At 42.3% G+C, this 25,547-nt stretch overlaps 1 protein-coding gene across 2 annotated transcripts in view; it reads right to left on the bottom strand.

The window, feature by feature from the left end:
* MTHFD1L (methylenetetrahydrofolate dehydrogenase (NADP+ dependent) 1 like) overlaps positions 1 to 25,547 on the bottom strand; it is a 186,677-nt gene that overhangs the window by 48,064 nt on the left and 113,066 nt on the right. For both annotated transcript variants that reach the window (XM_069488615.1, XM_069488614.1), the window contains exons 22-26: positions 21,711 to 21,752; positions 20,836 to 20,936; positions 20,132 to 20,309; positions 4,935 to 5,042; positions 2,348 to 2,500 (exon numbers count right to left, since the gene is read on the bottom strand). In XM_069488615.1, coding sequence (XP_069344716.1) covers positions 2,348 to 2,500; positions 4,935 to 5,042; positions 20,132 to 20,309; positions 20,836 to 20,936; positions 21,711 to 21,752 — 582 coding nt within the window. The remainder of the gene's footprint in view (positions 1 to 2,347; positions 2,501 to 4,934; positions 5,043 to 20,131; positions 20,310 to 20,835; positions 20,937 to 21,710; positions 21,753 to 25,547) is intronic.

The following is a 25,547-nucleotide window of genomic DNA, read 5'->3' as shown; positions in this document are numbered from 1 at the left end:
GGTCTCCCCTGGCACTCCACTCTCCCGGCCTGCACTGCATGGCTGTCCTCTTACCCCTAAGCTAAGGCCTTCGCCAACTGAAGCCCAGGAGCGCAGTGGCCACCACGGAGGCCATTATAAGGAACAGAAAGCAAGCTTTTCTTATACTCATTTTTGTTAATTGAGTTATAATTAAATTATACACAATAAAATTCACCTTTTTAGGTGTACAGGCCTATGAGTTTGGATACAGTCATGGAACCACCACCACAATCAAAATATACAGTATTCCCATCGGTCCCAAAAGTTTCCTTATACCCCTTTGTAGTCAACCCTGTTCTCCAATCTCCAACTCCTAGCAACCAACCACTGATCTCAATTGTATGCCTGAAACTGTCATTCAGAACTCATTTTATTCAAACTCTTCCCTATCACCATCCAGAGTCACTAAGCTGGGACAGCCCCTTTCCCCCAATCTCCACCTGTAGGTAGCTGGGTCTCACTCTGTCACCCAGATGGGAGCACAGTGGTGCGATCAGAGTTCACTGCAACCTTGAACTCCTGGGCTCAAGAGATCCTCTTGCCTCAGTCTCCTGAGTAGCTGGGACTAAAGGCACACACCACCACACCTAGCCAATTTTTTAATTTTTGTAGAGATGGGGTCTTCCTATGTTGCCCAGGCTGGTCTTAAACTCCTGGCCTCAAGCAATCCTCTCGCCTCAGGCTCCCAAAGTGCTGGGATGACAGGTATGAGTCACCATGCTTGACTGGTAGCTACTTTTAAAATATGTCTCAAATTCACCTCCGTTTTCCTTATCTGTGGTGCTGTTCTAGATTGCCTCTGGCCCCCGCAGATGTAACCTGTCTCCCTGGGTCTGGTTCTCTATCCTCTAAACACTCTCCACACTGCTGCCGGAGCTATTTTTCTAAAATACACATCAGACCACATTCTTCTTATTATTAAAAAAAAGAAAAACAACCCAAGAAACAAATCAAAACCCTCCATCCTATAATGGCTCCCCAGTGCATACAGGACAAAGTCTAAATTCCTTAAGATGGCATTCCAGATCCTTAACAATTTGGCCCCGTTCTGCTCTCCCAATCCCATTTTTCAGCCTCCCTGCCCCATCCAACTCTGGCCACACTGGACCACCCCAGTAAGGGACATCACGTACTTTTGTGACTTTGAGTCGAAACTCACTCTGCTTTTCCAGTTCAGAGGTTGAGCCCTTCATTAAGCCTTCTTGAGTCTCCTCGTCCTCAACAAGCCCTTCCCCTGGTAGAACTAGCTGTAGCCTCCCCTGGGCTTGGAGGGCATCCGAATGCCAACACAGCACTCCCCAGATGCCCTGTGCTGTGCAAACCCACACATCTCACACTTCTCATCTGAAAATCCCCGTGCCTCACATGAAGAATGCAAAAAATGCTTATTGAAAACATTTTGCCCAGTATTAGATGAAATGTGTAAATATCAAGGCAAGAGTTCTGTACTCTTTGCCTATCCACTGCTTGTTCGCATAATAGAACCACATGGCTTATTACAAAAAATTGTTGTAATGTGCTCTGTTTGGGCTCAGATCAGTCTGTAATAGTAACAGTAATATTGAGGAGAAAGAGGAGGCATTAGAATTTTTTTGGTCTAAACCTAATCCAGGAGCGCTTCCATGACAAGAAGTCAAATTTAGGCCACTGGCATGCACCAAGAGAAGGCTATCATTGTGTAGCTCCAATGAAGTAGTTGATGTATGAAGCCCATCACCATGGATTTTAAGTGCTTTGATAAGCTTTTATTTCTCTTCTCATTTCCTTTCTCCCATAGATAACCTGAAATAGCATAATAATCATCTAATAGCAATGCAGTCCCATCACAACAATGTTAAAAATGAGAACTGGTGTGATTCACTGATTTTCTAAACCAGAGCTTCCCACCTGCCATGCTGGGGAAGAGGGCGGCAGGGGAGGCTGGGCTGGTCCTGTCCAGCAGGAGCAGTCGCCTCCACCCTGCACTGAGGTACAACGTCATCGTTCCGAGAGCCACGACAGGACCCAGGGCCAGAAGCCTGTCCTAAGTCATTCTACCACTCATGCAGCAGACTGAATTCTCCCAGCTATTTTCTTCCTAGTCTTAGGATGGAAACAGTTTTGACCCCGTGGTTCCTGAGCACATGATCTAAAAAAAGAAAACCCAAACCACAATGGCGGAGGTGGTTGGGTTTTTTTGCTGGACGAGCGTTTAGAAAAAGAGCAAATACTACACTATTAATTACTCCCTAGAACATGATTGGCAAACAGTCGGCAGAGCATGATCGTTTTAGGCGCCACGACAACACAGAACCGGGAGGGTTTTTGGAGAACGTTACTCACTCACCGTTCCGACCAAAGGGTAAATGAACCCAGCGCCTATGCTGGCCCGGACATCACTGATAGGTAAGATGAAATCCCTCGGCACACCCTTCTTGTCAGGTTGGTGAGACAGAGAGAGGTGGGTCTTTGCCATGCAGATGGGCAAATTTCCAAAACCCTGTAAGAAAGGAAACGTGTTCATTGCCATAGATGTTAGTCTCCTGTGCTTGTTTAATTTGCACCGTACACAATCTCTGCAGCAACAGTACGTTGGCTCAAATCCAGGAACACACAGTAGCTGCCTGTTACTACTTGTTCATTAAACAAGAAGTTGAGGATAAAACTCCATGTGATCATTACTGAGCAGGTTGAGGATGACTGTTGTTTATTTTGGCGGTTCTCTTTAGATAAGGCAGCATTACGAGCACGTTTGGGCAAAGCATGGCTATTTTCCGGCAAAGCGGCTGTAGAAACCCCTTTCCAAGGCTATTAATATCCGGGACCTAGCAAGGTAGTCTGGAGAAAGGCTCCGGAATGAGGCTTTTAGTTGTGTTGTTCACTCATTCTTGGAATCTGTCAGGAAGCAAAGGGCCCTTTTGTGCTGCTGTATGAATCATGCTTATTTGATCTGCGATTACATTATAGGAACTAAGATGAGGTCACTATTTAAGCCTCTTATTTTTAAGGACCAAAGTCTAGGCCTGACCCAGAGTTAAAAAGGTGAAAGGGCAGGAAGTCACATGTGGTGTCTCACAAAAAGGACAGTGTCTTCGAAGCCTGGATCTGATTAAATGGCACATAGTGTTCCTTTAGAGACTTTGTTAATTAATTGCAACCACATACTTGACACTTAACTTTTAAGGAATATTCCCTTGGTAGACAGAGATAAAGGGGATGCAATCTTCGGAGGTAACCCACATAGAATTTCTTATGATTCAGCCTCAAACTATTTGGAAGATTTTGGAGTCTTACCAATGGGGGGGTAGGGGAGGGGTGTTAGAGCCATTCTCTTTTGGAAACCCCTGTTCTTATAGTCTGATAAGAATTCTGCTGAGAGACAATCACAAATGCCCTACAGAAATGGTGCCAGAATTTTGGATATCAAAAATCAGTCAAATATTAAAATAACTTCTATGAACTGATATAGGTTTGCCAATTTAAAAATTGTGCCAGTAGGGATAGTAAAAAAAAAAAAAAAGCAACCAACGTGCCACACACCATCACCTCGTTATGTTATAAAAGAAACACATTTTAAAACTAAAAAGAGAAAAGATTTAATGTTAGAATTAATAATAGTCCTAAATAGCTTTATTAAAAACTCATGGAAAAGACCAAACCAACCTCATGACAATGACCTTGTTTTACTCAGTTCATTGCACACGAATCAAAAAATCTCACAATGCCAGTGGGAATCTTTTTGTGGCAGATAAGCCAAGAGCATACATGGAAAATTCTAAGAAAAACTGCATTGCTGACTATCTTACTAAACCTGGGAGAATACCCTGGTTAGCAATGGTAGTGTTTAACAATATATTAAACAGGATTTACAATAGGATTAAGGAGTTGAAGTATTAAGAAAGGAGATCAGTGCTATCCATAATGAAGCTCTCTTGCCAGCAAGCACCTTTCTTTCTTTTTCTTTCTTGTTCTTTCTTTTTCTTTCTAGGCTGGAGTGCAGTGGTGTGATCATAGCTCACAGCAACCTCAAATTCCTGGGCTCAAGTGATCTTCCTGCCTCAGCCTCCTGAGTAGCTGAGAGTAGCTGAGACTACAGGTGCACAGTGAGACACGTGGCAAATTAAAAAAAAAAAATTTTTTTTTGGTAGAGATGGGGTCTCACTTTGTTGTCCAAGCTGGTCTTGAACTTGAGTGCTGAGATTATAAGCGTGAGCCACTCCGCCCGGCCTTCCAGCAAGCTCTTAAAGCACTCTGACTTCTATCTTATGCAAAACTGGACGGGGCACTCAGCATACAGTCCTTTTGGTCAGGATGGCTGAACACCTTGCAATGGAGTCAAAGGATTATGACCATTATAGGACTTGGTGACTCTGCTGCCAGAGCACAGCCATCCTCACAGCTGCCTGCCAACTTGGCCTTCTCATTGCCTAGAGGTAGATGATGATGGAGCCTTCAACCTCAGAGGACGATCTCAGCAACAAGCCAACGAACCACCATCTTCATACGCTGTGCTCCTGTTTGCCTCACCTGGCAATAGGCTGACATTTTTAAGGTAACAAGAGGCCTGCTCTTTAAGAAAGAGGAAGCACTACAAATCACCTAACCTGAAGCCACAGGTGCACACCAAAGGACAGTTTCGGTTTCTGGCTGAGTGGGAGGGAATCAAGATCACACATCACACACAAACATGGACACATCCTATGTCAGACACATCACAGAAGTCAATGATGCACGTATCAGAGGACATGTGCCCTCATCATGTGTTCTCAATATAGTGGACACTCTCTACCCAACGAAACACCTTCAATCTTTATTAACTATGAAGTAGACTAAGCCAAGTTTGGCTGGTCAGACATATACCGTAAGTCCTCAAGTTAAGGTGAGTATTTTGAGAGGCAAAGGTGGATTTTTTTCCCTAAAAGTACAACTTTTACCTGTTCAGTATAACGATCTATTTTGGATTGTGCCATAGGAGATAGTTCGATATCTTTGGCTCCATAGACAGCCTGGGCAATGGTTCTTATCTTTTCCACAATTGGAAGCTGGAGAAACACAAAAGATAACAAAATTGTTAACTTTAATATGGTTAAGGAATTAAGGGAAAGCTTAGTGAGATTTTCTGCAATTACTTAAAATTCCCTACGAGAGTACCTCCTCAGCAACTGCAGCATTTGTAGCAAACCCTCTTTTCCCTATTATTCTTAAAGCACTGAAATTTTCAGATCAGATGTCAACTAGCAAATAAGAAGCCTTAGATGTTCAGCTAATTTAGAGGCTGCTTATCTAGTTATAACCATTTTTACCCATTGCAACATTTTAAAAAATGTAGTTTATACTATGCTTTTTAATGATCATGTACATTAGAACAGAAGTCTCCTAACTAAATCGTTAGTTTTAGCTAATTTTTAAGTGGATCTGAATAGTGATTCATAGCACTGCTAAAGAAAAGATAGCAATACTAAAGAATGAGCGTATTTTTTTGTGAGCAGGAATGGGTTGAGATTTTAATATAAATGCTGATGTGATCAAACACGTTATTGGAAAATTAGAAGTTGACCCTACTGTCACTTTAACAAATTATGAGAAATCACGCTGCCTGGGAAAAATGCGATAAGACTAGAAATGGGCAAATAAATGTGAGCAGGGAGATGATTTCCATAACGCTGTATGGAAATCCTGCATGCAGATTGCTGGTCACATACAGAAAGTGACCTTAAGAAACAAGAATGGTTCATTAGGAAAGGAATATTCCACAGATACAGTGATTCTTAATTGAAGCAAAGCACTTGACAACATTGTTCATAATCTTACCACGGGTAGAAAAGACATAGGCCTGATGCAGTTAGAGGATTTAGTTTGGTGGACAATTGCTGAATCAAGTGCTAATGAAATGATGTCAACCAAGGGGCAGAAGTCTCTTGAGCCGCCTCAAGGACTTTGCTTGGCAATGGTAAATGGCATTTGTATGAATTACTGTTGATACAGGAGAGTTATCCAACAAGAGAAAATAAAAACTAGTACTCTCCACCCTCCCAACCCTGACAGACCCCAAAACTGCTTTAAAGTGTGTTTTTCATTACTATAGTTTTTATTACTGTAGAGTTATTCTGTGGTCTGGAACTTAAATATTAGACAATTTAACAAATAAAAAGGAATAAAGGTACAAGCCATTATAGCCTTTCATCGAAGGGCATAAAAAAGGTCTGAATCAATGGAGAAAAATACTACTTTGTTCATGGATAAGGAGACTCAATACTGTATAGATGTCAATTCTCTTAAACCTACCCCATTAGTTCCATGCAATTCCAATTAAATTCCCAAGATCACTTTTGCATACTTGGCCAACTAGTTCTAAAACTCATCATGAAGAGTAATGGCATAAACAGATAAGATAACTTAGAAAAAGGACTTCTCTACTAGGTATCAATCACACCATGAAACTATGCTAATTAAGTCCATGGGTACTAGCATGGGAATAGACAAATTAATCAATGAAACAGACGAAAGAACCCAGAAAGACCCCTCAACAGGTGTAGGACAGTATATCATGGAAATGACACGAATCAACCAAGAAAGGGCTGACTACCCAACTGACTGACTTTTGGATGGAGAGAAATAAAATTAGGTTCCTACCACATGCCAAATCCCCAGATAAATCCAATATGGAACAAAGGCCTAAACTTGACAAATAAAACTCTAAACATTAGTAGAAAACAGTGGGAATTCTATCATCCTGCGGTAGGGAAGGATTTCTTAAACTCGACAACAACAGAATAAGCCATAAAGGAAATGATTTATAGACTTGACTACATCAAAATTTAAAATTTTTTTAAAAAAGACATTATTACTTAATAATGGGCAAAAGGAGTGACCAGTAACCATATGAAAAATTGCTCAATCTCATTTGTAATAAAAAAAATGCAAAAAAAATGACAAAAACCAAATCCATACTCATTAAATCAGCAAAACTGTAATGCAGATATTATAATATCAGCTGTAGGTGAAGATGTGAGGAAATGTGTTCTTGCCGTGGTTGAGATGCTAACCTACCAAGAAAGACAACTTCCTAACTGATCTCTTTGCTTCTAACACTCTCTACCACAAGGCTAACCTTCCTGGCATATAACTAAGCAAGAAAAATTCCCCCATCTTCAGCTCCCCACGGTTTACTGAAGAACAAAATCTAGTTCTAATATTTAAGCATCTGCACAATATGTCCTCTGAAGTGTAAGTAGATAAACCCCTGTATCTTCAAGTTTCTCCCCATCTTCTTGTGCCTGGGCCCTGCACATAAAGCCTCTTTCCCTATAATCTTCAAAGACCAACCTCGGTTAAAACTCTCTAAGCTCTCCAACATTGGATCCTCAAGGCCACCTCCTATGGATCCTCCTCAAGCAGCTGTGAGCACTCTTCTTTGATGTGCAGATGCCCTCGTGGCCTCTCACCTGCTGCTTCAGAGGACAGAGGTTCAAGCGAGTGGCTGCTAGAGAAGCTCATGCTATTCTGGGGAGTGCTGATGGAGCTCAAGTAGTTGACAGTCCCACGACACTCAGCACGACCAAACTCTAACACTGAACTCTGCTGGGGGAAAGGGGCCTTTTGTAAACAATGTCGTATGACAAATTGAAGAATCTCCTACTCTAAAAGGGACAAGTCTGGAAAGAAATGATCTTTATTTGCAGGAAACCAGAATGTGAACCAAGGGACAAAAGTTAGCAGGAAGTAATTTTTAGCCCAATGATTAAGGAAGAACTATAATAAACAAAGCTCTCGCACTAAGCAGTGACCTATCCACTCCAGGAGGGTTCAGTATAAGCTGAACATGGTGCCGAGAATGTTGAAGAAAGAGTTCCTGTTCAAGTGCAAAGCTGAGGCTGGGCTGGAGAGAGAACCTTCACGGTAACTTCTAATGTAAAAGATTCAATGTTCAAATCAGCTGCAGAATAAAGCATGGCTTACAAACTCTTTGAGGTCAAGGACCATCTCTTGTTTACCTAGAGGTGGGATATAATACAGCCCCTGGCATATATACTAGGCCCTCAATGTAGATAGAGTTGAACAGATGAATGACTATTTCTAAATTTCCTGTTGGCTAAGCATGGGTTCCATACTGCAGATAACAGGGAGAGAGGACTTTTTCCATGAATCTTAGATCTCATCCATCAGCATATGTTGCTGGACACTGAAGTGCTTGATATTGACACTATCCTGAAGCCCACATGAGCTCCTCTGCTGGTCAATAAATGCCTTGCAAGGAGCAGCCTCTTTTTTTTTGAGACAAGAGTCTTGCTCTGTCGCCCCGCTGGAGTATAGTGGCGTCAGCCTAGCTCACAGCTACCTCAAACTCCTGGGCTCAAGGATCCTCCTGCCTCAGCCTCCCGAGTAGCTGGGACTACAGGCATGTGCCACCATGCCTGGGTAATATTTTCTATATATATTTTTAGATATCCAGATAATTTCTTTCTATTTTTAGTAGAGACGGGGTCTCGCTCTTGCTCAGGCTGGTCCCAAACTCCTGAGCTCAAGGAATGCTTCAGGCTTGGCCTTTCAGAGTGCTACTAGGATTACAGGCGTGAGCTACTGTGCCCGGCTGGAGCAACTCTTTTTAAGAGATATTAATAAAAGTTAGTAAGGCGCTGGAAGATGTTTCTAGCAGGAAGGGAGCCACAAGACAAGTGCAAGGACCATGCTTTGTCAGGGTATAGGTCAGCTCCCAGGATACCTGTTCCCTAAGCAGTGTTAACAGTGGTTCCTGGGAACCAGGCAATGTTCTTGTTGCATCCGGTCTCTTCTCTGTGCCTCCCCCAGCTCGGCAACTCCCTCCACGGGTTTTGCGCAAAGGCGGCTGGTGGCTGTGTAAGGCAGGAGGGCTAAGAGAGAACACGGGCCTTGCTTATGGTTAAATCATGCAGCTGCTCTGATGATGTTTCCTCCTTTCTAGGAGGGGGATGTGAATTACTCCATTTGTATCATCGAATTGCACACATCGAAGCAGCGTAAAGCAAGCCAACGTAATGCTGCGCTATACAAACCTTGAGTAACATTATTACAGAGTGAGGTGGTAGGGTGAATGAAAGAACTGTGTTTTCTCTGGAAGCACCACAAAACAATAAGATATTACTACCCATAACATATTTAAAGAACAGAATGCATTTTATACTGAACTCTAGATCATGATTCTAAAATAAAGAGTGACTGTGATTTTTCTATTAAGACAATAATCAAGGAAAAACTCACAGGGGAGCAAAATAATAGCAAATGAATGACTAGTGAAGGAATGAATGTGAGTGGGTACCTGATTTATTATTATTTTGAAACATGAATGTATTTTATTTCAAGAAATATATATATCAATTTTTAAAAATTTTAATTGTGGTAAAGTACATGTAACATATAATCTACCATCTAACCATTTTCTAACTGCAGTTCAGTAGTGTTTAGTACATTCACACTGTTGCACAACCAACCTCCAGGACGTCTCCTCTAGCAAAACCAAAACCGAAACTCTCCACTCCCCCAGCCCCCAGGCCCCGACAATTACGATTCTACTTTCTGTCTTTATGAATCTGCCTACTCAGCTTCGCCACTGCTGGGGATGATGAAGGTGCTTCCCAATGGCTTCAACAGGTACGATACTGGCTCCTGGGACCTGAAGAGAATGTACCATCTGAGCTGCAGTCCTGTGGCCACATGCTTCAACTCACATAGCTAGGAAGCCCACGGCCAACATCTTCTCGGGACTCCTGATATAATTTTTCTTTTTCATTTACATGTACAAGTAAAGAAATAAAAACATCTTAGCTAACACATCTTTTGGATTTGGTGTAAAAACTAAGGACCACTCTGATAAGGTACTTTCCATTGCACGCCATCTATTTATATTGCGTCAGTAGGCAAGAACTTCCTGTTGTTTCTCTGCTCAATTTTAGGGAAAACTGTAATCTTCAAAGAAAAAAATAAAAGCCAAGCTTAGTCCAGTGATCTTGATCTGAACTTAATATTCACTTGTACTTCTCTGTAGTAAATGATAGCTTTTATAAAACAAACAAAATGGCAAAATAAATTATGAGTGTTTATGCATTAATCATTGCTGGCTCTTCCCTGGTCCTGTAAATATTGACTAATCTATTTATTCACCACATCTTTCATCCTGATAGTCCTAGGGCATAGGAGAGTGGCTGGCACACAGTGGGCATCCCATAAGCATTTGCCGAATGAACAAATAACCCTCTAGGGCAAGTACTTTAAAGATGCCAGGGCATCGTACATGGAGCTTCAGGGACTTTGTGCACAAAGAATTGATGGACTGGGGATAATGAGAGACAATAAGCAAGTATGACAGAATAGAGTGTGTGACCAAGGCTCTGCATAAATATTACTATTTAAGTTGGGAGACTGCAGATTGCAGGGGGAGGCATAACAATCGGCAAAAGCTGGCAAGACATAAAAAGGAACTTGAATAGTGCCTTTAAAGGAAGGATAGGAAAGATCTCAACAAGTAAAGGAGGGAAAGAGTATTGCACGTGAACAGCAAGGCACAAGCAAGGTGCAAATGGTGGCAAATACAGGGCTTATTGGGGAAATAGTGAATATTCTATTTATATTATGCACAATTGCTTAACATATTAACAAGTTACTTCATGAAGCCTGGAGTCCACACTAGTATCTGTGGTCACTTTTTAACTAACCCTATGTTAACTTTTCATATTCGCCAAGAATATAACTCTACACATATTCTACATTAATTCCCTCCCCAACTTCTGAAATACATATTTAGGAAATGAAAATACTCTAGAATACAGCTGTCCACTGGCATTTTCTGCCATGATGGAAATGTTCAATAGCTACGCCTTCCAGTCCAGTAGCCACCAGTTTTGTGTGGCCATTAAAGCATTTGAAATGTGACTACTGCAACTGAGGTACTGTATTCTCAATTTTGTGTTACTTAACTTAAATTTAAATAGTCATATGGGATCTTGGGCAGCGTGGCTCTAGAAAATAACTATGACCCATTATCATATTGCTGTTATCTTGCATAGGGTAGGCACACCATCACCACTAGCTCGGTGGCAAGAAGGTATGTTGGAGGATGCGGTGGTCTTCGTGCTTTATTAAGTGCTTTGTGTAGATGTGGCGCTCCAGGTTCATAGACATCACTCAAAGTTAGATAGCATATCCTTCTTGAAAAGGTTCTAGAAATGCCCACTGGAATTATGAAACTATTTCAGACATGCTTTTTAGTGGAATAAAAGTGCTCTATAAGTTCCAGAAAAGCAGTTATTTAAATTTTTAAATAGTTTTTTGGTGATAAAAATGGACAAAATAAAGTGAAATGAACAAAAGTTTAAAAACGAAGCTGCTGGAAATAAAATGAAGTCTTATGAAGGCTTTATAATGTAGTGACATCTCATCTCACTGGGAGATCAGATTCTAAAGTCAGCAGCCCTGAAAATCATTTAGAAGACCCGCAAAAACACTACATACTACTCCCCCATCAATACCCTACTATCTCTTAATAAGCCCATGCCGTTGCTGAAGTGTTGGAACGCATTTCTTTCTTTAATCCTGCACCAAATGAAGTCGTTGGTGTGCATCAGGGCCACACTGAATGAAAAACACATTGTTCTTTTGTTTCACCAAGGCCAAACAGCTGAATTCATGTGAGTTAAATGTTTCTATGCTATGATACTGGCGAAACATATTCCAATGCCCGTAAAATATATAAAGAAAAGGATCAATTAATAAACTTGCCAGTTGAATAGAAATCTCTGGACACAGAGTAATTATTTCAATTTGTATTTTGTATTTTAAACGAAGCATAAATTTTAAATGATCTATGAGTATAGTTTGGGAAATAGTCCTTCCTGTACTTCAAATACAAGTACAACATGAAATTCCCGATATTAATTTATATTGACCATTTGTATACAAGGTGCAAGTGTTAAAAACACACCACCTGGCCAGGCTCGGTGGCTCACGCCTGTAATCCTAGCACTCTGGGAGGCCGAGGCGGAGGATCGCTGGAAGTCAGGAGTTCGAGACTAGCTTGAGCAAGAGTGAGACCCTGTCTCTACTAAAAATAGAAAGAAATGATTTGGACAGCTAAAAATACATAGAAAAAATTAGCCGGGCATGGTGGCACATGCCTGTTGTCCCAGCTACTCGGGAGGCTGAAGCAGAAGGATCGCTTAAGCCCAGCAGTTTGAGGTTGCTGTGAGCTAGGCTGATGCCACGGCACTCTAACCCGGGCAACAGAGCGAGACTCTGTCTCAAAAAAAAAAAAAAAGACAAAAACAAAACCACACCACCTGGAGCCACGGGAGCAGCTCTGCCATTGTTGCTGAGAACAACAAGCCCTTGTATGTTTGACACAAAGCATGTCCTTGGCTGGAAACCAACACTTCTGAGCTACCAAAGGTGTACGTGCCGACTTCCATGAGTCCGCCCACGGAGCACCAGTCCCTGCTGGCTCGCTGGCCCTGAGCAACTGGTTAACTCTGCAGATTCCCAGAGGAATCGGATTCTCCCGAGGCAAATGTGTTATATGGTGGAGATAACTGGGAAGTGAAAAAAAGGCTCACTGCCAGAAAATCTGCATTGGTCCACGTGAAATGATGACAATAAGGAATTCACATGGTGATCTTTTATTACTCCCAAATAGAACATTACAGCAATGCCAAAGGAAGGGTATCCATAGAAATACGTGACTTTAAAGATCTCGTTTCGGCCGGGCGTGGTGGCTCACGTCTGTAATCCTAGCACTCTGGGAGGCCGAGGTGGGAGGATCGTTTGAGCTCAGGAGTTCGAGACCAGCCTGAGCAAGAGCGAGACCCCATCTCTACTAAAAAATAGAAAGAAATGATCTGGACAGCTAAAATTATATATATAGAAAAAAATTAGCCGGGCATGGTGGCGCATGCCTGTAGTCCCAGCTACTCGTGAGGCTGAGGCAATCCAAGGCAGAAGGATCGCTTAAGCCCGGGAGTTTGAGGTTGCTGTGAGCTAGGCTGACGCCACGGCACTCTAACACGGGCAACAGAGCAAGACTCTTGTCTTAAAAAATAAATAAATAAATGAATAAATAAAAAAATAAAGATCTCGTTTCACCCAAAAGATGGGGAGGGGCTGACGGTGGCCCGAGCTCTCTGCTGGGCTCACTGACATTCACGCAGTATTTGCTCATTCCTCTGTCACCAACCTGACTTAGGGACCTCAGTGTGGTATAGGAGCCATATGAACGAACGCAGGCGCAGTTGTGGTTCTATTCTCACAGGCAGGGAGCCCTGGTCCTTTACGAGTGGTCGTTTTTCTTGACTGGACGACAGAAGCCACATATTGCCCATCGAAATCTACTGAAGACATGCTTCCAAAGAAAACACCTTCTGTCTAAGACTAAAAGTGCCACTGAACAGCAAACTACTTACATGAAAGGAAAGAGAAATCATTTTCTGAGAAAATGTTATTGCTCAAAACAAATCCCCCGGCCTCTGCGAGACTGGAGTGTCAGGAAGCCTGTGCTGTTTGAGCATGTTTTCTCCCCAGTCCTAAGGTTGCAGTTTTCTCTCTTAAAGTGGTCTATTATACGTGGTACCTTTAATGTTTATACTGGAGACCATATTTAATGTTCCTTAAGTGCTTGCTTTTAGGTTGAGAAAATGGATACACTCTCTATTACAATGGTCTCATCCCATCTAAACTGAAGTCGGAAAGCCTGTGGGGGGATGGAGTGGATGGTTAAAGGCAGCTGGCCAACATGTGGTGTGACTTTGATAGTTCATCATTTTATATTATCTCATAATTTTAGATGAAATAATGCATTTCTGGAAACTTCCATCATAATGACATTCCATTTTTCATGCTAGAAGAAAGCATTTCAATGAAATTATAGGGATCTTTGTGACATGTACAAAGGATGGGGCACGCTTTGCCAGAATCACACAGGATGCTTTGAGAAAGCTGGGCTGGTACTACCAATAGCTGCAGATCTCTTGAGACTATCGAACACAGACGAATGACCCACCACATACGCTGGGGAGGAATGTCACATATTGCAGGCAAGAAAAGACTCCACAGAGAACCTAGCAGCCAGTGTCGGAGAAGAATCTAGATTTGACACGGATCTGAGGTGTGTTTGCGGAAGCAGCAGGGCATCTGGGGGCTGAGAGCTGAATCACAGAAGAGGAGGCCAGGGAAGAAGAGGCTTATGAGGGGCTCGTTGAAGCAGTTCAGGTTGGATGATCAAAGCTCTTTAGAGGCAGCTCAATCATAAATAAGATGGCAGAACATTAAAGAGTATGGGGAGAGAAACAGATTTACGAATGAGATTCTTAACGGACTGGAAAACGTTAAGGGGCAGCTTTCCACAGCGCACACCACACATTCAATGCACGGGGAGAGGAAAGGCGAGCGAAGACAGGCCTGGTGTCCCAGCACACGTGGCAGGCGTGGCGGGGTGGGGGTGGCGGGTCATAAGGGGTCCTGAAGACGGGAGGAAAGTGCCTGGGGAGACAAAGGCCCCAAAGGGGAGACAATCCTCTAGGGATGAGAACAAAACGAAGGGACACCCTTTCTCCTTAGATTCCTTTTTTTTCAATTACTGTGAAATACAAAAGATGTACAGAGATGTGCTAAATATTTTAAAATTTAAAACTCTTAAACTCTATATGTACAATGTGAATGTACTTAACGCCACAGAACTGAACATTTAAAAATGGTTAAGGGAGAAATTTTATGTTATGTATATTTTTACCACAATATAAAAAAAAACCCCACTATATACACATAGATACAAATATATACATATGCATATTTATTTATTTATTTAATTTTTGAGGCTCTGGTTGCAAATGCCCTAAGTTCAATTAAAGGGTGATTCTCAAAACCCCACCAATAACTGGCATGTGTTCAAGTTTGAACGTTTAAGGAATAAGAGGCCAGGCGTGGCACTGTGATCCTAGTAGCCCTAGCTGAGGCGGGAGCCCAGAGTTTGAGGTTGCAGTGAGCTACGATGATGCCACTGCACTCTAGCCAGGGTGACAGAGTGAGACACTGCCTCAAAAATAAATAAATAAAAAAGAAAGAAAAAATAAATAAAAAAAGAAGAAATATGAAATATGTTCTCCATAATGCACCAGATAACACCAATGACAAACACACCCTGTTTTACAAAAGGCCAGCAGGGGAGGAGGCGCCCCTAACCACATGGACAGTGAAAGTGTAAGTTCAGAAACCAGCGTGGCCGCTGGTGGCCCTGGGCTGAGACCTCGTGGTGTGTTTTGGTCTTCCTTCCTCCAGCCCCCACTGTGATCAAGAGAACGGCTTCACGCAAGGAACAGGAAAGATCTTTTAATAAAAACAAACACTATTCTGTCTCGCTGTCAAGGTTACACCTCAAAATGTTTGTAAGGTTAGAGGAAGGATATAGAGATGGTTTTTAACCTTAACTCCTGATTCAATAAACAATACTCACACCGACTTTCAAGTTCACTTTCGGTGCCATACCTACCTCTTCGCAAAGTGACCGACTTTCTGTGATATCACTAAGGGCTCCCACTTCTCACTGAGAAGGAAAAATGTCAAATGCCTTGGTTTAGCTGAGTGGTGCCTTTCTTTCCTGGTGCACTAGGAGCCCTACCTTCTAATTCCTATTTTAACCCACGTGAAAAAGAAACCAACCCTAGAGTTTGACAGAGTGACCTTGACTTACTGGAGAATAGTTGAGGGTGAAGTCAGGAGGCCTACTTTCCTTCTGCAGAGAGCATGACTGCAGAAGAGCTGGCAGCGCCTGTCTGCTTCCTAGGGTCCAGATTCTACGCCAAGGCCTTTCATTTTGTCCCCGCTGCAGTTCAGGGAAGTTGGTGTCCGTGTCAGACGCCACTGCGCAGATGAGGAAGCGCAGGCTCAGAGAGATTAGCTAGTTTGCCCACGTTTATATCCAACCCAGGAGGACGAGTCAGGATTTGAACTACATTCTGCATGGCCCCAAAGCTTTAGCCTTTTAATGACATGTAATATGTCCGTCTCCTATCAAGTGTCCACTTGCTATGAAGCAAGTCTGTCACCGTCTTGTCCATAACGCAGAGCTGAGCCCATGTAGCAGATGGGACTTGCTGAGGCCTGAAAGAATGTGTGGAAGAGGCATTTCTCAGCTGACAAGGTGTACACACAGAGTAGGTCTTCTTTCAGCTATACTATCTCCCTGTGTGCTTGCAGATAAGGGGACATTGCACTAGTCAACTGTACAGATATAATCCGGAGCAATCACACCACTACATCTTATTTCGTATTTTTGAATTATTATTCTGAATCTGGTTCCATAACCAGAAGTTGACTGCTGTTTAATTAGAAGCTACTCTGGTAAAAAGAGATGTAAAATTGTTCTCTAGATGACAGTGGCTGTGAACTAACTCAGTTTCTTATAAAGTTCAGCAGAGACTCCCAAGTCAGAGACGAAATTCGCTTCTTGCCTGAAATATGGGCTTGTCCGGCTTCATGGCGTGTGAGAGGCAGGTGCTTCCACGTCTCTCTAGCTGTCCCCCTTTCCTGTGGGCTCCTGAGACCATTTCTTCATCTCACACAAAAGCAGACATGCCCTGGGCTCCAACACTACGTCCCATTCCCCTAAAGGATCTCAGGCGTCTTTCTTCCATAGCACAAGACTAGGGTGGGGGGAGAGCAGCAAATAAGATGTCATCAAGCTCATATTGAATCCATTTTTGGGGAGTTAACAAATGGCACGTGGAAATAAAGTTTGTACCGAAAAGCAAAGGGAGGAGAGTGACTTATCCAAAAACATTTCTAACATTTTCCTATAGAGCAATCCCACAACTATCTAGCTGTCCAGCACCAAAAGGTTAGTAGTGGGTGGGGGAGGGGGGAAGGGAAAAAAGGGATTCCAGAAAACCATTACTTAATCCATAAATTTTACCAGCCCCGAATAATGCAAGAAATCAGGGGAGAAAAAGGTTTGCACTCTCTTACTGACTGCATCAACAAATTCAGATTTTTATACGGTCACAAGACAAGATTGTAAATGGGCTTACACTATCTAATCTTCTTGCCAGTGTGAGGGACACAGCTATTAGGGAGACAGGACAAAGGGAGCCAGAGGCAGCAACAGCTCTTTTCATAAACTGTCATGTTGCAATAGGCCGAGATGCTGATTATCTAACAAACAATTATGCAGCTCAAATTGAATTTCTGTGTCCTAAGAAAAGGGAGAAGTGTGTTGGCAAAGGAAGCAAAAATCCTGGCCTTGAGGCTGCCTATTAAATATAAGACTGCAGACCACATTATTATAAATTTTTTCCCTTTCACAGGAGAGCAGACATTTTAGTAGCATTATCTCCATGAAGAACGGGAATTCAGAAAAAAAAAATAATTAAAACATCAGTGGAAAGGAAAAGGGTTCATCTTAGGGTTAGTGCATGTCTGAGGCAGTGTAACTCAGAAACATTTCTTTTGTTTGCTGACCTTCCTTTCACCAGGGATGTTTTCCATGAAAAGAGACACTTTGTGAAATCATTCATTAAAACATTGCCTTTGCCACTGAGAGTGGGGTGGTCCGGTGATCAGATGGCAAGATGGTCTGAGGCACTTACAGGACATGGAGGGTGAGTTTCCCGACGGTGGTTTGTGTAGGACAGCCATGGGCTGTGCCACGCATTATAGATACCCTGGCAAGCCTTACCCGGGACCAAGGAACAGGTCAGGTCACCTTGGCCACCCGCCAACCGTGTTGGCTTCAAGCCCTCGGACTTGCCCACGGCAGGGCTGCATCTATGCTATGGTTACCATCTCAACACTGGAGAACTCACAGCTTCCAATTAGCACATTTTTCTTTATGTTCACTCCAAATCCTCCCCCTAGTTGATCACGACCACCTCTGTAAGCCAGAATATTTCAGTCCCTCGTTCATAAAACCACCCTTCAGCATGACAAACCTTTTGTGAGCTAGCCATCCCAATTCACTCCTTACGTCCTTCCACAAACACTAAATGAATGCCAACAGTGTCCCTCATTTGGCATGGATTCTGTGCCTGTCCCTGTCTCTGTCACCCTGCCTCTTCAGGTGGTCACTTACTCACTGCCTCCGTTAGCTGTGTGCCCCCAACACTTTTGAGCATAGCACTGAGCTCTGAAGCACAGGGCAGGAAGACAGCTTCAACCGTTCCAGGCCTGCCTTCCCCCAGCTCTGCCTCTTTACAGCTGTGGGACACTGGGCGGGTTACTTAATCCCTTTGTGCTTTAGTTTGCTTATCTGCAAAGTGGGAGGAAATCACCAGTTCCTACCCAGCAGGGATGTCGGGACTAAGCTGGGAGCCTACATAACACGTCAGCCTTGTGCTCTTGCTGTCGTGCCTCTGGGCTTCCCGAAAATGCTGCTGAGCTCTCTCCTCACTTACTTTTTTCCTTCTTCACTTGTGCTACTGACTTAGGTCATTTGAACAAGAAAGAGCGATGCTGTCTGTGACACCTGGATGGAGGATGGAGGATGGAGGATGGAGGAATGGGAGAAACCATTGTCAGCGTGAAGGCTGAACTCTCTGGCCACCACGGACTCCCTGTGAGGACAAGTCTGTCAGCTACCACTGGAGCCACAGGGTTCAGAACGGAGGTGACAAGAGGATGCCAAGATAAACCGAGGAGGACAGTGAAACTCAGATTTTCTGTCTAGATGTGTTTAAAAATATACTACATTAAGGTAGCAATCCACTTCTGGGTGTATGTCCAAAAGAATTGAACATGTGGTCTTGAAGAGATATTTGCACCTACGTTACGAACATGCACGTTCACAGTAGCCAAGAGGTCGAAGCAACCAAGCGCCTGTCAGCACATGAATAGATGAACAAAAGGTGGTGTATCCATACAATGGAATATTACTCAGCCTTGATAAGGAAGGGAATTCTGACACATGCTACAACATTGGTGACTATTATGCTAAGTGAAATTAGCCAGTCACAGAAAGACGAATACTGTATGATTCCACGTGGATGAGACACAAAGATTCATAAAACTCATAGAAACAGAAAGTGGAACGGTGGATGCTGTCGAGAGAAAGGAATGGGGGCCGGGCGTGGTGGCTCACGCCTGTAATCCTAGCACTCTGGGAGGCCGAGGTGGGCAGATCGTTTGAGCTCAGGAGTTCGAGACCAGCCTGAGCAAGAGCGAGACCCCATCTCTACTAAAAATAGAAAGAAATTATATGGACAGCTAAATATATATAGAAAAAATTAGCCGGGCATGGTGGCGCATGCCTGTAGTCCCAGCTACTTGGGAGGCTGAGACAGGAGGATCGCTTGAGCTCAGGAGTTTGAGGTTGCTGTGAGCTAGGCTGACGCCACGGCACTCACTCTAGCCTGGGCAACAGAGTGAGACTCTGTCTCAAAAAAAAAAAAAAAAGAAAGGAATGGGAAGCTGTTTTTCGATAGGTACACTTTCAGTGTTGCAAGATGCAAAGGGTTTTGGAGATTGGTTGTATAATAATGTGAATCGATTACTATTGAACTGTGCACTTAAAAAATGGTTAAGATGGTAAATTTTAGATTATGTGTATTTTACAATAATGAAAACAAAACAAACAAACAAACAAACAAACAAAAAATATATATATATATATGCGAGACATAGCTCGAGGAAACCAGAATGAGGGGAAAGAACCACAGCAGAAATAGTCAAGGAAAATACCTCCCATAATTTCACAAGCCTTATGCGATTGCTTGAAGGTCTTGTTCCTGGGCAACCCCTGAAAGTGTTAGCGGTCGAACCCTGTTCTTCAAAGCATCCCAATAGGGCCTGCTATTTGGAAGCAGAGTATAGTCTTCAAGAGCATAGGGTTTAGGCCAGGCGAGGTGGCTCACGCCTGTAATCCTCTCACTCTGAGAGGCTGAGGAGGGAGGATAGCTTGAGGTCAGGAGGGGAAAAAAAAAAAAAAAAAAAAAAAAAAGCATAGAGTTTGGGGCTAGGAGTTGGTGTCCACCCCAGGCAACTTGACTTTGTCGGACAGCTTAACCTCTTTCATCTTTAGTTGCCTTATCTGCAGGGTTGCTGTGACAACGAAATGGGACAACCCATGTTAAAGGGACAAGAAATGTGAGCCCTTGTTGTTGTTGCTATTGACACTAGATCTTACCTGAACATCATATAGAAACTGGAAGCGGCTTCTTTTACTTGCAGCTTCTCTCACAGCCTGAGCCAAGTCCACCGACCCTCTGCCACCAACCGACCAGTGATAGCAGGGGACGGCATCAAAGGCACCAGCCCGCTTCGCGAGCTCACACACCAAGTCAATCTCGGCCCGGGTGTCGGTCCTAGTGATGAAAATATTTGTGGTTGTACATCTGTATTCATTTAGTGATGTTTTTAAAGAAAGACTAACTGTTTATACAGAACTTTGCTCCCTAACACTGAATACATTTGAAACATCAAAAGTGGTCACATCGTGTTTAAATAAATCAGACTTAAAGAAAAGCATGGAAAAAAATCCTCTCCAACACGACTCAAATATTTCAAGTTGTCAAGGGTTTTATCGAGAAAATTCCATAACATATCCCTTTGATCATTCAGTCTTTGAGACAGAAATGCTGGGTGGAATTAAAAAAAAAAAAAAAATAAGCCCAGGAAATGGCAATTCACTATATAGATTTCACTTCCCTAATAACATTGGGAGAACACATCTGCTTAAGTGAAACCAAACCAAACAAACAAATAGAAAGGGCTGAGTATTTCTGTATACTTTTAGATGAAGCAGAGAAAGACCAAATACCCTCAATGCACAAATAGTTCACAGGGTGGCCCAGTGATACGACCACATTTAGAGTAGGAGGCTTGACTCACTTGAAGACATTCACAGCCACCACAACGGGGACCCCGAAGAGCTGAGCGATCTGAATCTGCTTCTGGAGGTTACAGCAGCCGTCTGCCACCAGCTGTATATTCTGTTAAAAAAAAAAAAATCCAAAGCACAAAAAAACTATTATATCTTTGTGTGTTGCCTCCCCCAGACCTGCTGGACTAAACCGGTAGCACCACTTTGCCAGGTTTTGCTGACGTCTCTTCTCACTTTTTCCTCCAATAAAGATGGCCACAGAACGAGGAAGTTGAATTTCAAAGTAATTTCTAAAAGTATTCAGGGTCCAATGGCATATTTGGGTCTTGAGCCCAGCAGCTACCTCTGCTGCTGGGACCTAAGCCAGGTGCCCACGCTGCAGGGTGGCGGACAGCAGGCTCCAGGTCCCAGGAGGGCGAGGAGTCCTGGGCAGCTGCTCCAGGCTCAAATCCCTGGTGCCACCTGTGGGAGCTGAGCGGTACTGCTGCCAGCAAATCAAAGCCTATTCACAGCAGTGAGTCCTGTCATTGTGCAAGTCATAAAGCCAACTGTACAGCTTCCAAAAGTCAGTTTATTCCATACCAAGAGAATCTATGGCTTTACGTTTCATATTTTTTTCTGTCCTGGAGACCTTGGGCTCCTGCTCTGACAGGTGCCCGGGGAGTAGAGAAGAGTAGATTAAAGCCTACATCTATCTTTTCTGGAGATTTGAGAGTTAACTGAATGGATTTTATCTCATCATCCCACCATATCCTCTTGGATTCTTAGGAAAGCACTTTTCTAAGATAAAGGCATTAGTGGACGGCGCATGCACCGACTGTCAACTGCAAGCCAAAGATCGACTGGAGTCGAATGATTCTTCTTGTAAAGTGTCTCTTCTTACCTCCTCTGTGTATTCCTTCTTAAGAGGGACACCAGGAGTTACCTGAAATAAAAAATGACAAAAATTAAGAATAATCTCATAAAAATGCTTACTCTGATAAAGATCTGGGGGGAAAAAACTCCACAAGAAAACCCTAAATCACGGCCACTTTCTGGAAAGGTAGCCGCCCTACATTTTGAGCTTTTAAACCAGTAGCTGGCAGCGTTAGCTAAACATAAAGACTTGTGGGAAGCTTTTTGAAAACACTGAGGCCTGGGCTCCACCCGGAGCAATGAAACCAGAATTTCTGGAAGTGGGACCCAGGATCAGTAATATTTAAATACTCCGCAGATGATTCGAATTTGAGCCAATGTTGAGAACTTCCATAACATAAAATGGAACTAATCATATGTTTAATGCCTGATTTATACAGAGTGCATCAGCATTCTAAATCAATGCTAAATCATTTCAAAGTCATTACTTTCTTTTTTTCAGTCTAGTTTCTCATTAACACCCTATGAGGTTGGAAGATGAGGAAATTGAGGCTGAGGGAAGACAGGTATCTTGCCTAAGATGACAAAGGAAATGAGAGGCAGAATGGGGATGTGAATATAATAGGGTTTTGGAACCCCAATATGGTGCCTTTCCACAATTCCACATTGCTTTTGTCTACAGCAGGCTACTGATTTAGGGGAAAAACACTAGAGAACATTTGGATTCATGCAGGACATGATGACTTTCTCTCCTCTCAGTGGAAAAGGCCTTGAGAACATAGAAATCTTTTGAAAAGAAGTGACCTCTGTGAAAGAATTGCTTTTTATTAGTGTGTAGGAACACAATGAAGTATTTTAAGGGGGGTATTTCCAGAAATAGTGTAGAAAAAAACCGTGAGTGAACTTTTCAACTAGAAAAACGAAAATGTTAGATTAAAAAAAAAATTAAGCATTACTGAGCTTGCATGCTTGTGTGCAGAATTCCACAGAATCCAAGAATGAAATGAAAGCAGGGAGAATAGGTTACAAGCAAACGCCAAATAGTAGAGAAGATCAACAAAGCCAGAGCTGGTTCTTGAAAAGACTAACAAAAATTCTAGTACGATTTTAGAAAAAAGGAACGAAAAAGATTAGACAAAGAACTAGTAGGTTACTATGACAACTTACACATTTAAAGACAGATAAAATAGAGAAATTTGCAGAGGTATAACTTTCATTAAAACTCATTTAGGAAAAAGAAGAAAACCTAAACAGTCCTATTGTTATTAAAAAATTAAATTTGTGTTAAAAAAAACTATCCCCCACCAATATGCAACAGGCCTGGGCAGGTTTACAAGTGAATACTACCCAACTTTGAAGAAACAAATTATTCTACTGTTACACAAACCCTTATAGAGTATATAAAAAAGAAAACAAATCCTCCCCAGTGTATTTTATATGGCTAACAAATATCACTCATACAGATACTTTAAACATTAGAAAACCAATTAGCAAAATCCACTTATTCATAAAAAGGATAATATATGCCCAAGTTGGATTTATTTTAGGAATGTAAGGTTCATTTATTATTTGCAAGTTAAGTAATACATAATTTACAACATTAATAATTACAGAGAAAAATCATATCATCTTAATAGATGAAGAAAATTCAGTATCCATTCAGTATAACTTGGCAAATTAGGTATAGAAGTCAATTTCCTTAATCTGATAAAAAAAGACATTAAAAATTCTACAGCAAATGTCATAGTTAGTGATGAACTATTAAAAGCATTTCCCTTAAGATCAGGAATAAGAAAAGAATGCCTGTTATCGCCACCCCTATTCAACATTGCATTGTGACTAGGAAGACCCAGTCAGTGACAAGAAAAAAAGTATAAAGATTGGAAAGGAATCAACCAAATTGTCATTATTTTCATGTATGACTGCCCACATAGAATTCCCCAAAGTATCTATAGCTAAATTAGTGCAGTTGATGTAAGAACTTAGGTCATTGGATATAAAAGAAATATACAAGAGTAGAAATAGCCTGTTACATTATTAAAAATATAAAGTATACAGAGACAAATCTATAAAAAGATATACAAGCCCTTTATGGAATAAACTCTAAGCCCTATATAGAAATAGGCTAGAGTAACCTTGTCCTGTAAGGCTGTGGTCTCCAACCCCTGGGCTACGGACCAGTACGGTATAAGTCTGTGGCCTGTTAGGAACTGGGCCAGACAGCAGGAGGTGAGCAAAGCTTCATCTGTATTTACAGCCGCTCTCCATTGTTTGCATCACAGCCCAAGCTCTGCCTCTCAAGACCCCCCAAACCAGTCCCTGGTGCCAAAAAGCTTGGGGACCGCTGCTGTAAGGTACCAGTGTAGCAGAGACACAGTTATAAAGAAATAGACTAGAGCAACTGAAGCGAGATCCCAGAAAGAGGCCTATGCATGTATGGGGGATGCATTTATCACAGAGTGGGCCTGAAGGTCAGGAAAAAAAGAGGGACTATTTCAATAAATAGCATTGGCTTATTGCTTATTCATGTAGCAAAAACATGAAATTAGATCTGGTCACTGCACCACACACCAAAATTCAGTAATAATGGGTGTGTTGGTTAGTTTTGTAGGTCAACTTGACTGAACCATGGGGTGCCCGATACTTGCTCCAACATTATTCTGGGTGTTTCTGTAAGGCTGTTGTTGGATGAGATTAATACGTGAATCAGTGGACTTTGAGTAAAGCAGGCTGCCCTCTACAGTGTGGGTGGGTCTCAACCCATCAGTTGAAGGCTTTTTTGAATACAGTACAACAAAAAGAGTGGCCTTCCCAAAGCACAGGCGAATTCTGCAGCAGACTGCCTTTGGGCAGAACCTGCATCACGGGTGCTCCTGCGTCTCCCGTCTGCGGGCCCGAGGTACAGACTTTGGACTTACCAGCCTCCACAATCACGTGACCTAATTCCTTATAATAAATATTTTTCTATCCTGTTGGTTCTATTTTTCTGGAGAACCCTGATTAATACAATGGGTTTAAAGAACTAATTATGAAAGGAATATGTGGATCCAGAAGTATAACTAATAAAAGTATTAGTTCTTGTATTACACCAAGAATGGTGAGCACAGTGAGGGCCAGGATATGAATTTAAAATAATTGAGGCTAAAACAGGCCAGTTCAAGAGCCACAGGATTTTCCACTGCACAAATTATGGGAAAAAACTAGCTGAGTAAACACGAGAGGCAGTGATAGTTATTTGTGTAATGGTATCAAAAGGAAGTGGATCTGAGCACAGACCCTGTAGAAAAAAAATTATAATGGATCAAAAACATTACCGCAGAGGCCTTCCAAGTAAGGAATGACATTGAGACAAACAATATGAAATGTAGGATTAAGGAGATGAAAGTTCATTTATTACCTAATTATTGAAAACATTTCCTGGACACAGACTATGCCAGACATTAGGGACATACCAATTAATAGAGCACGGTCTCTAATCTCAAGGAATTGGGAATTAAGTGGGGAGATGCACAACCAGACATCCACAAAACAACAAGGCAGAAGGTCCTCCTGGAACCCAGGAGAGGGACGCTTAGCTTCTGGGGCTGCTGATCCCAGTCCCCACCTTTATTACCCTCCACCCACGTCTGTGCCACCTGAGCCTCCTTCCAATCCTCACTGGCATAGAACCAAGACTTGAAGTGGGAATGGAAGAGGCACAATGGATTAATGTGGAAACAAAATGCCACCCCTGTAAAACAGAGCATGTACATTAAGATGAAATGAAACTGGATTACATATAAAACGTGGAGAATTTTTACAGGACAGAGACCAGAGTCTGGAAAAACACTGGACTGGAAGTCAAGAGGCCTTGATTTTAGATCTG

This window comes from Eulemur rufifrons, chromosome 15 (genome assembly GCF_041146395.1).
Source record: "Eulemur rufifrons isolate Redbay chromosome 15, OSU_ERuf_1, whole genome shotgun sequence".
NCBI lineage: Eukaryota > Metazoa > Chordata > Mammalia > Primates > Lemuridae > Eulemur > Eulemur rufifrons.
This window is presented reverse-complemented; position numbering and strand designations above follow the sequence as displayed.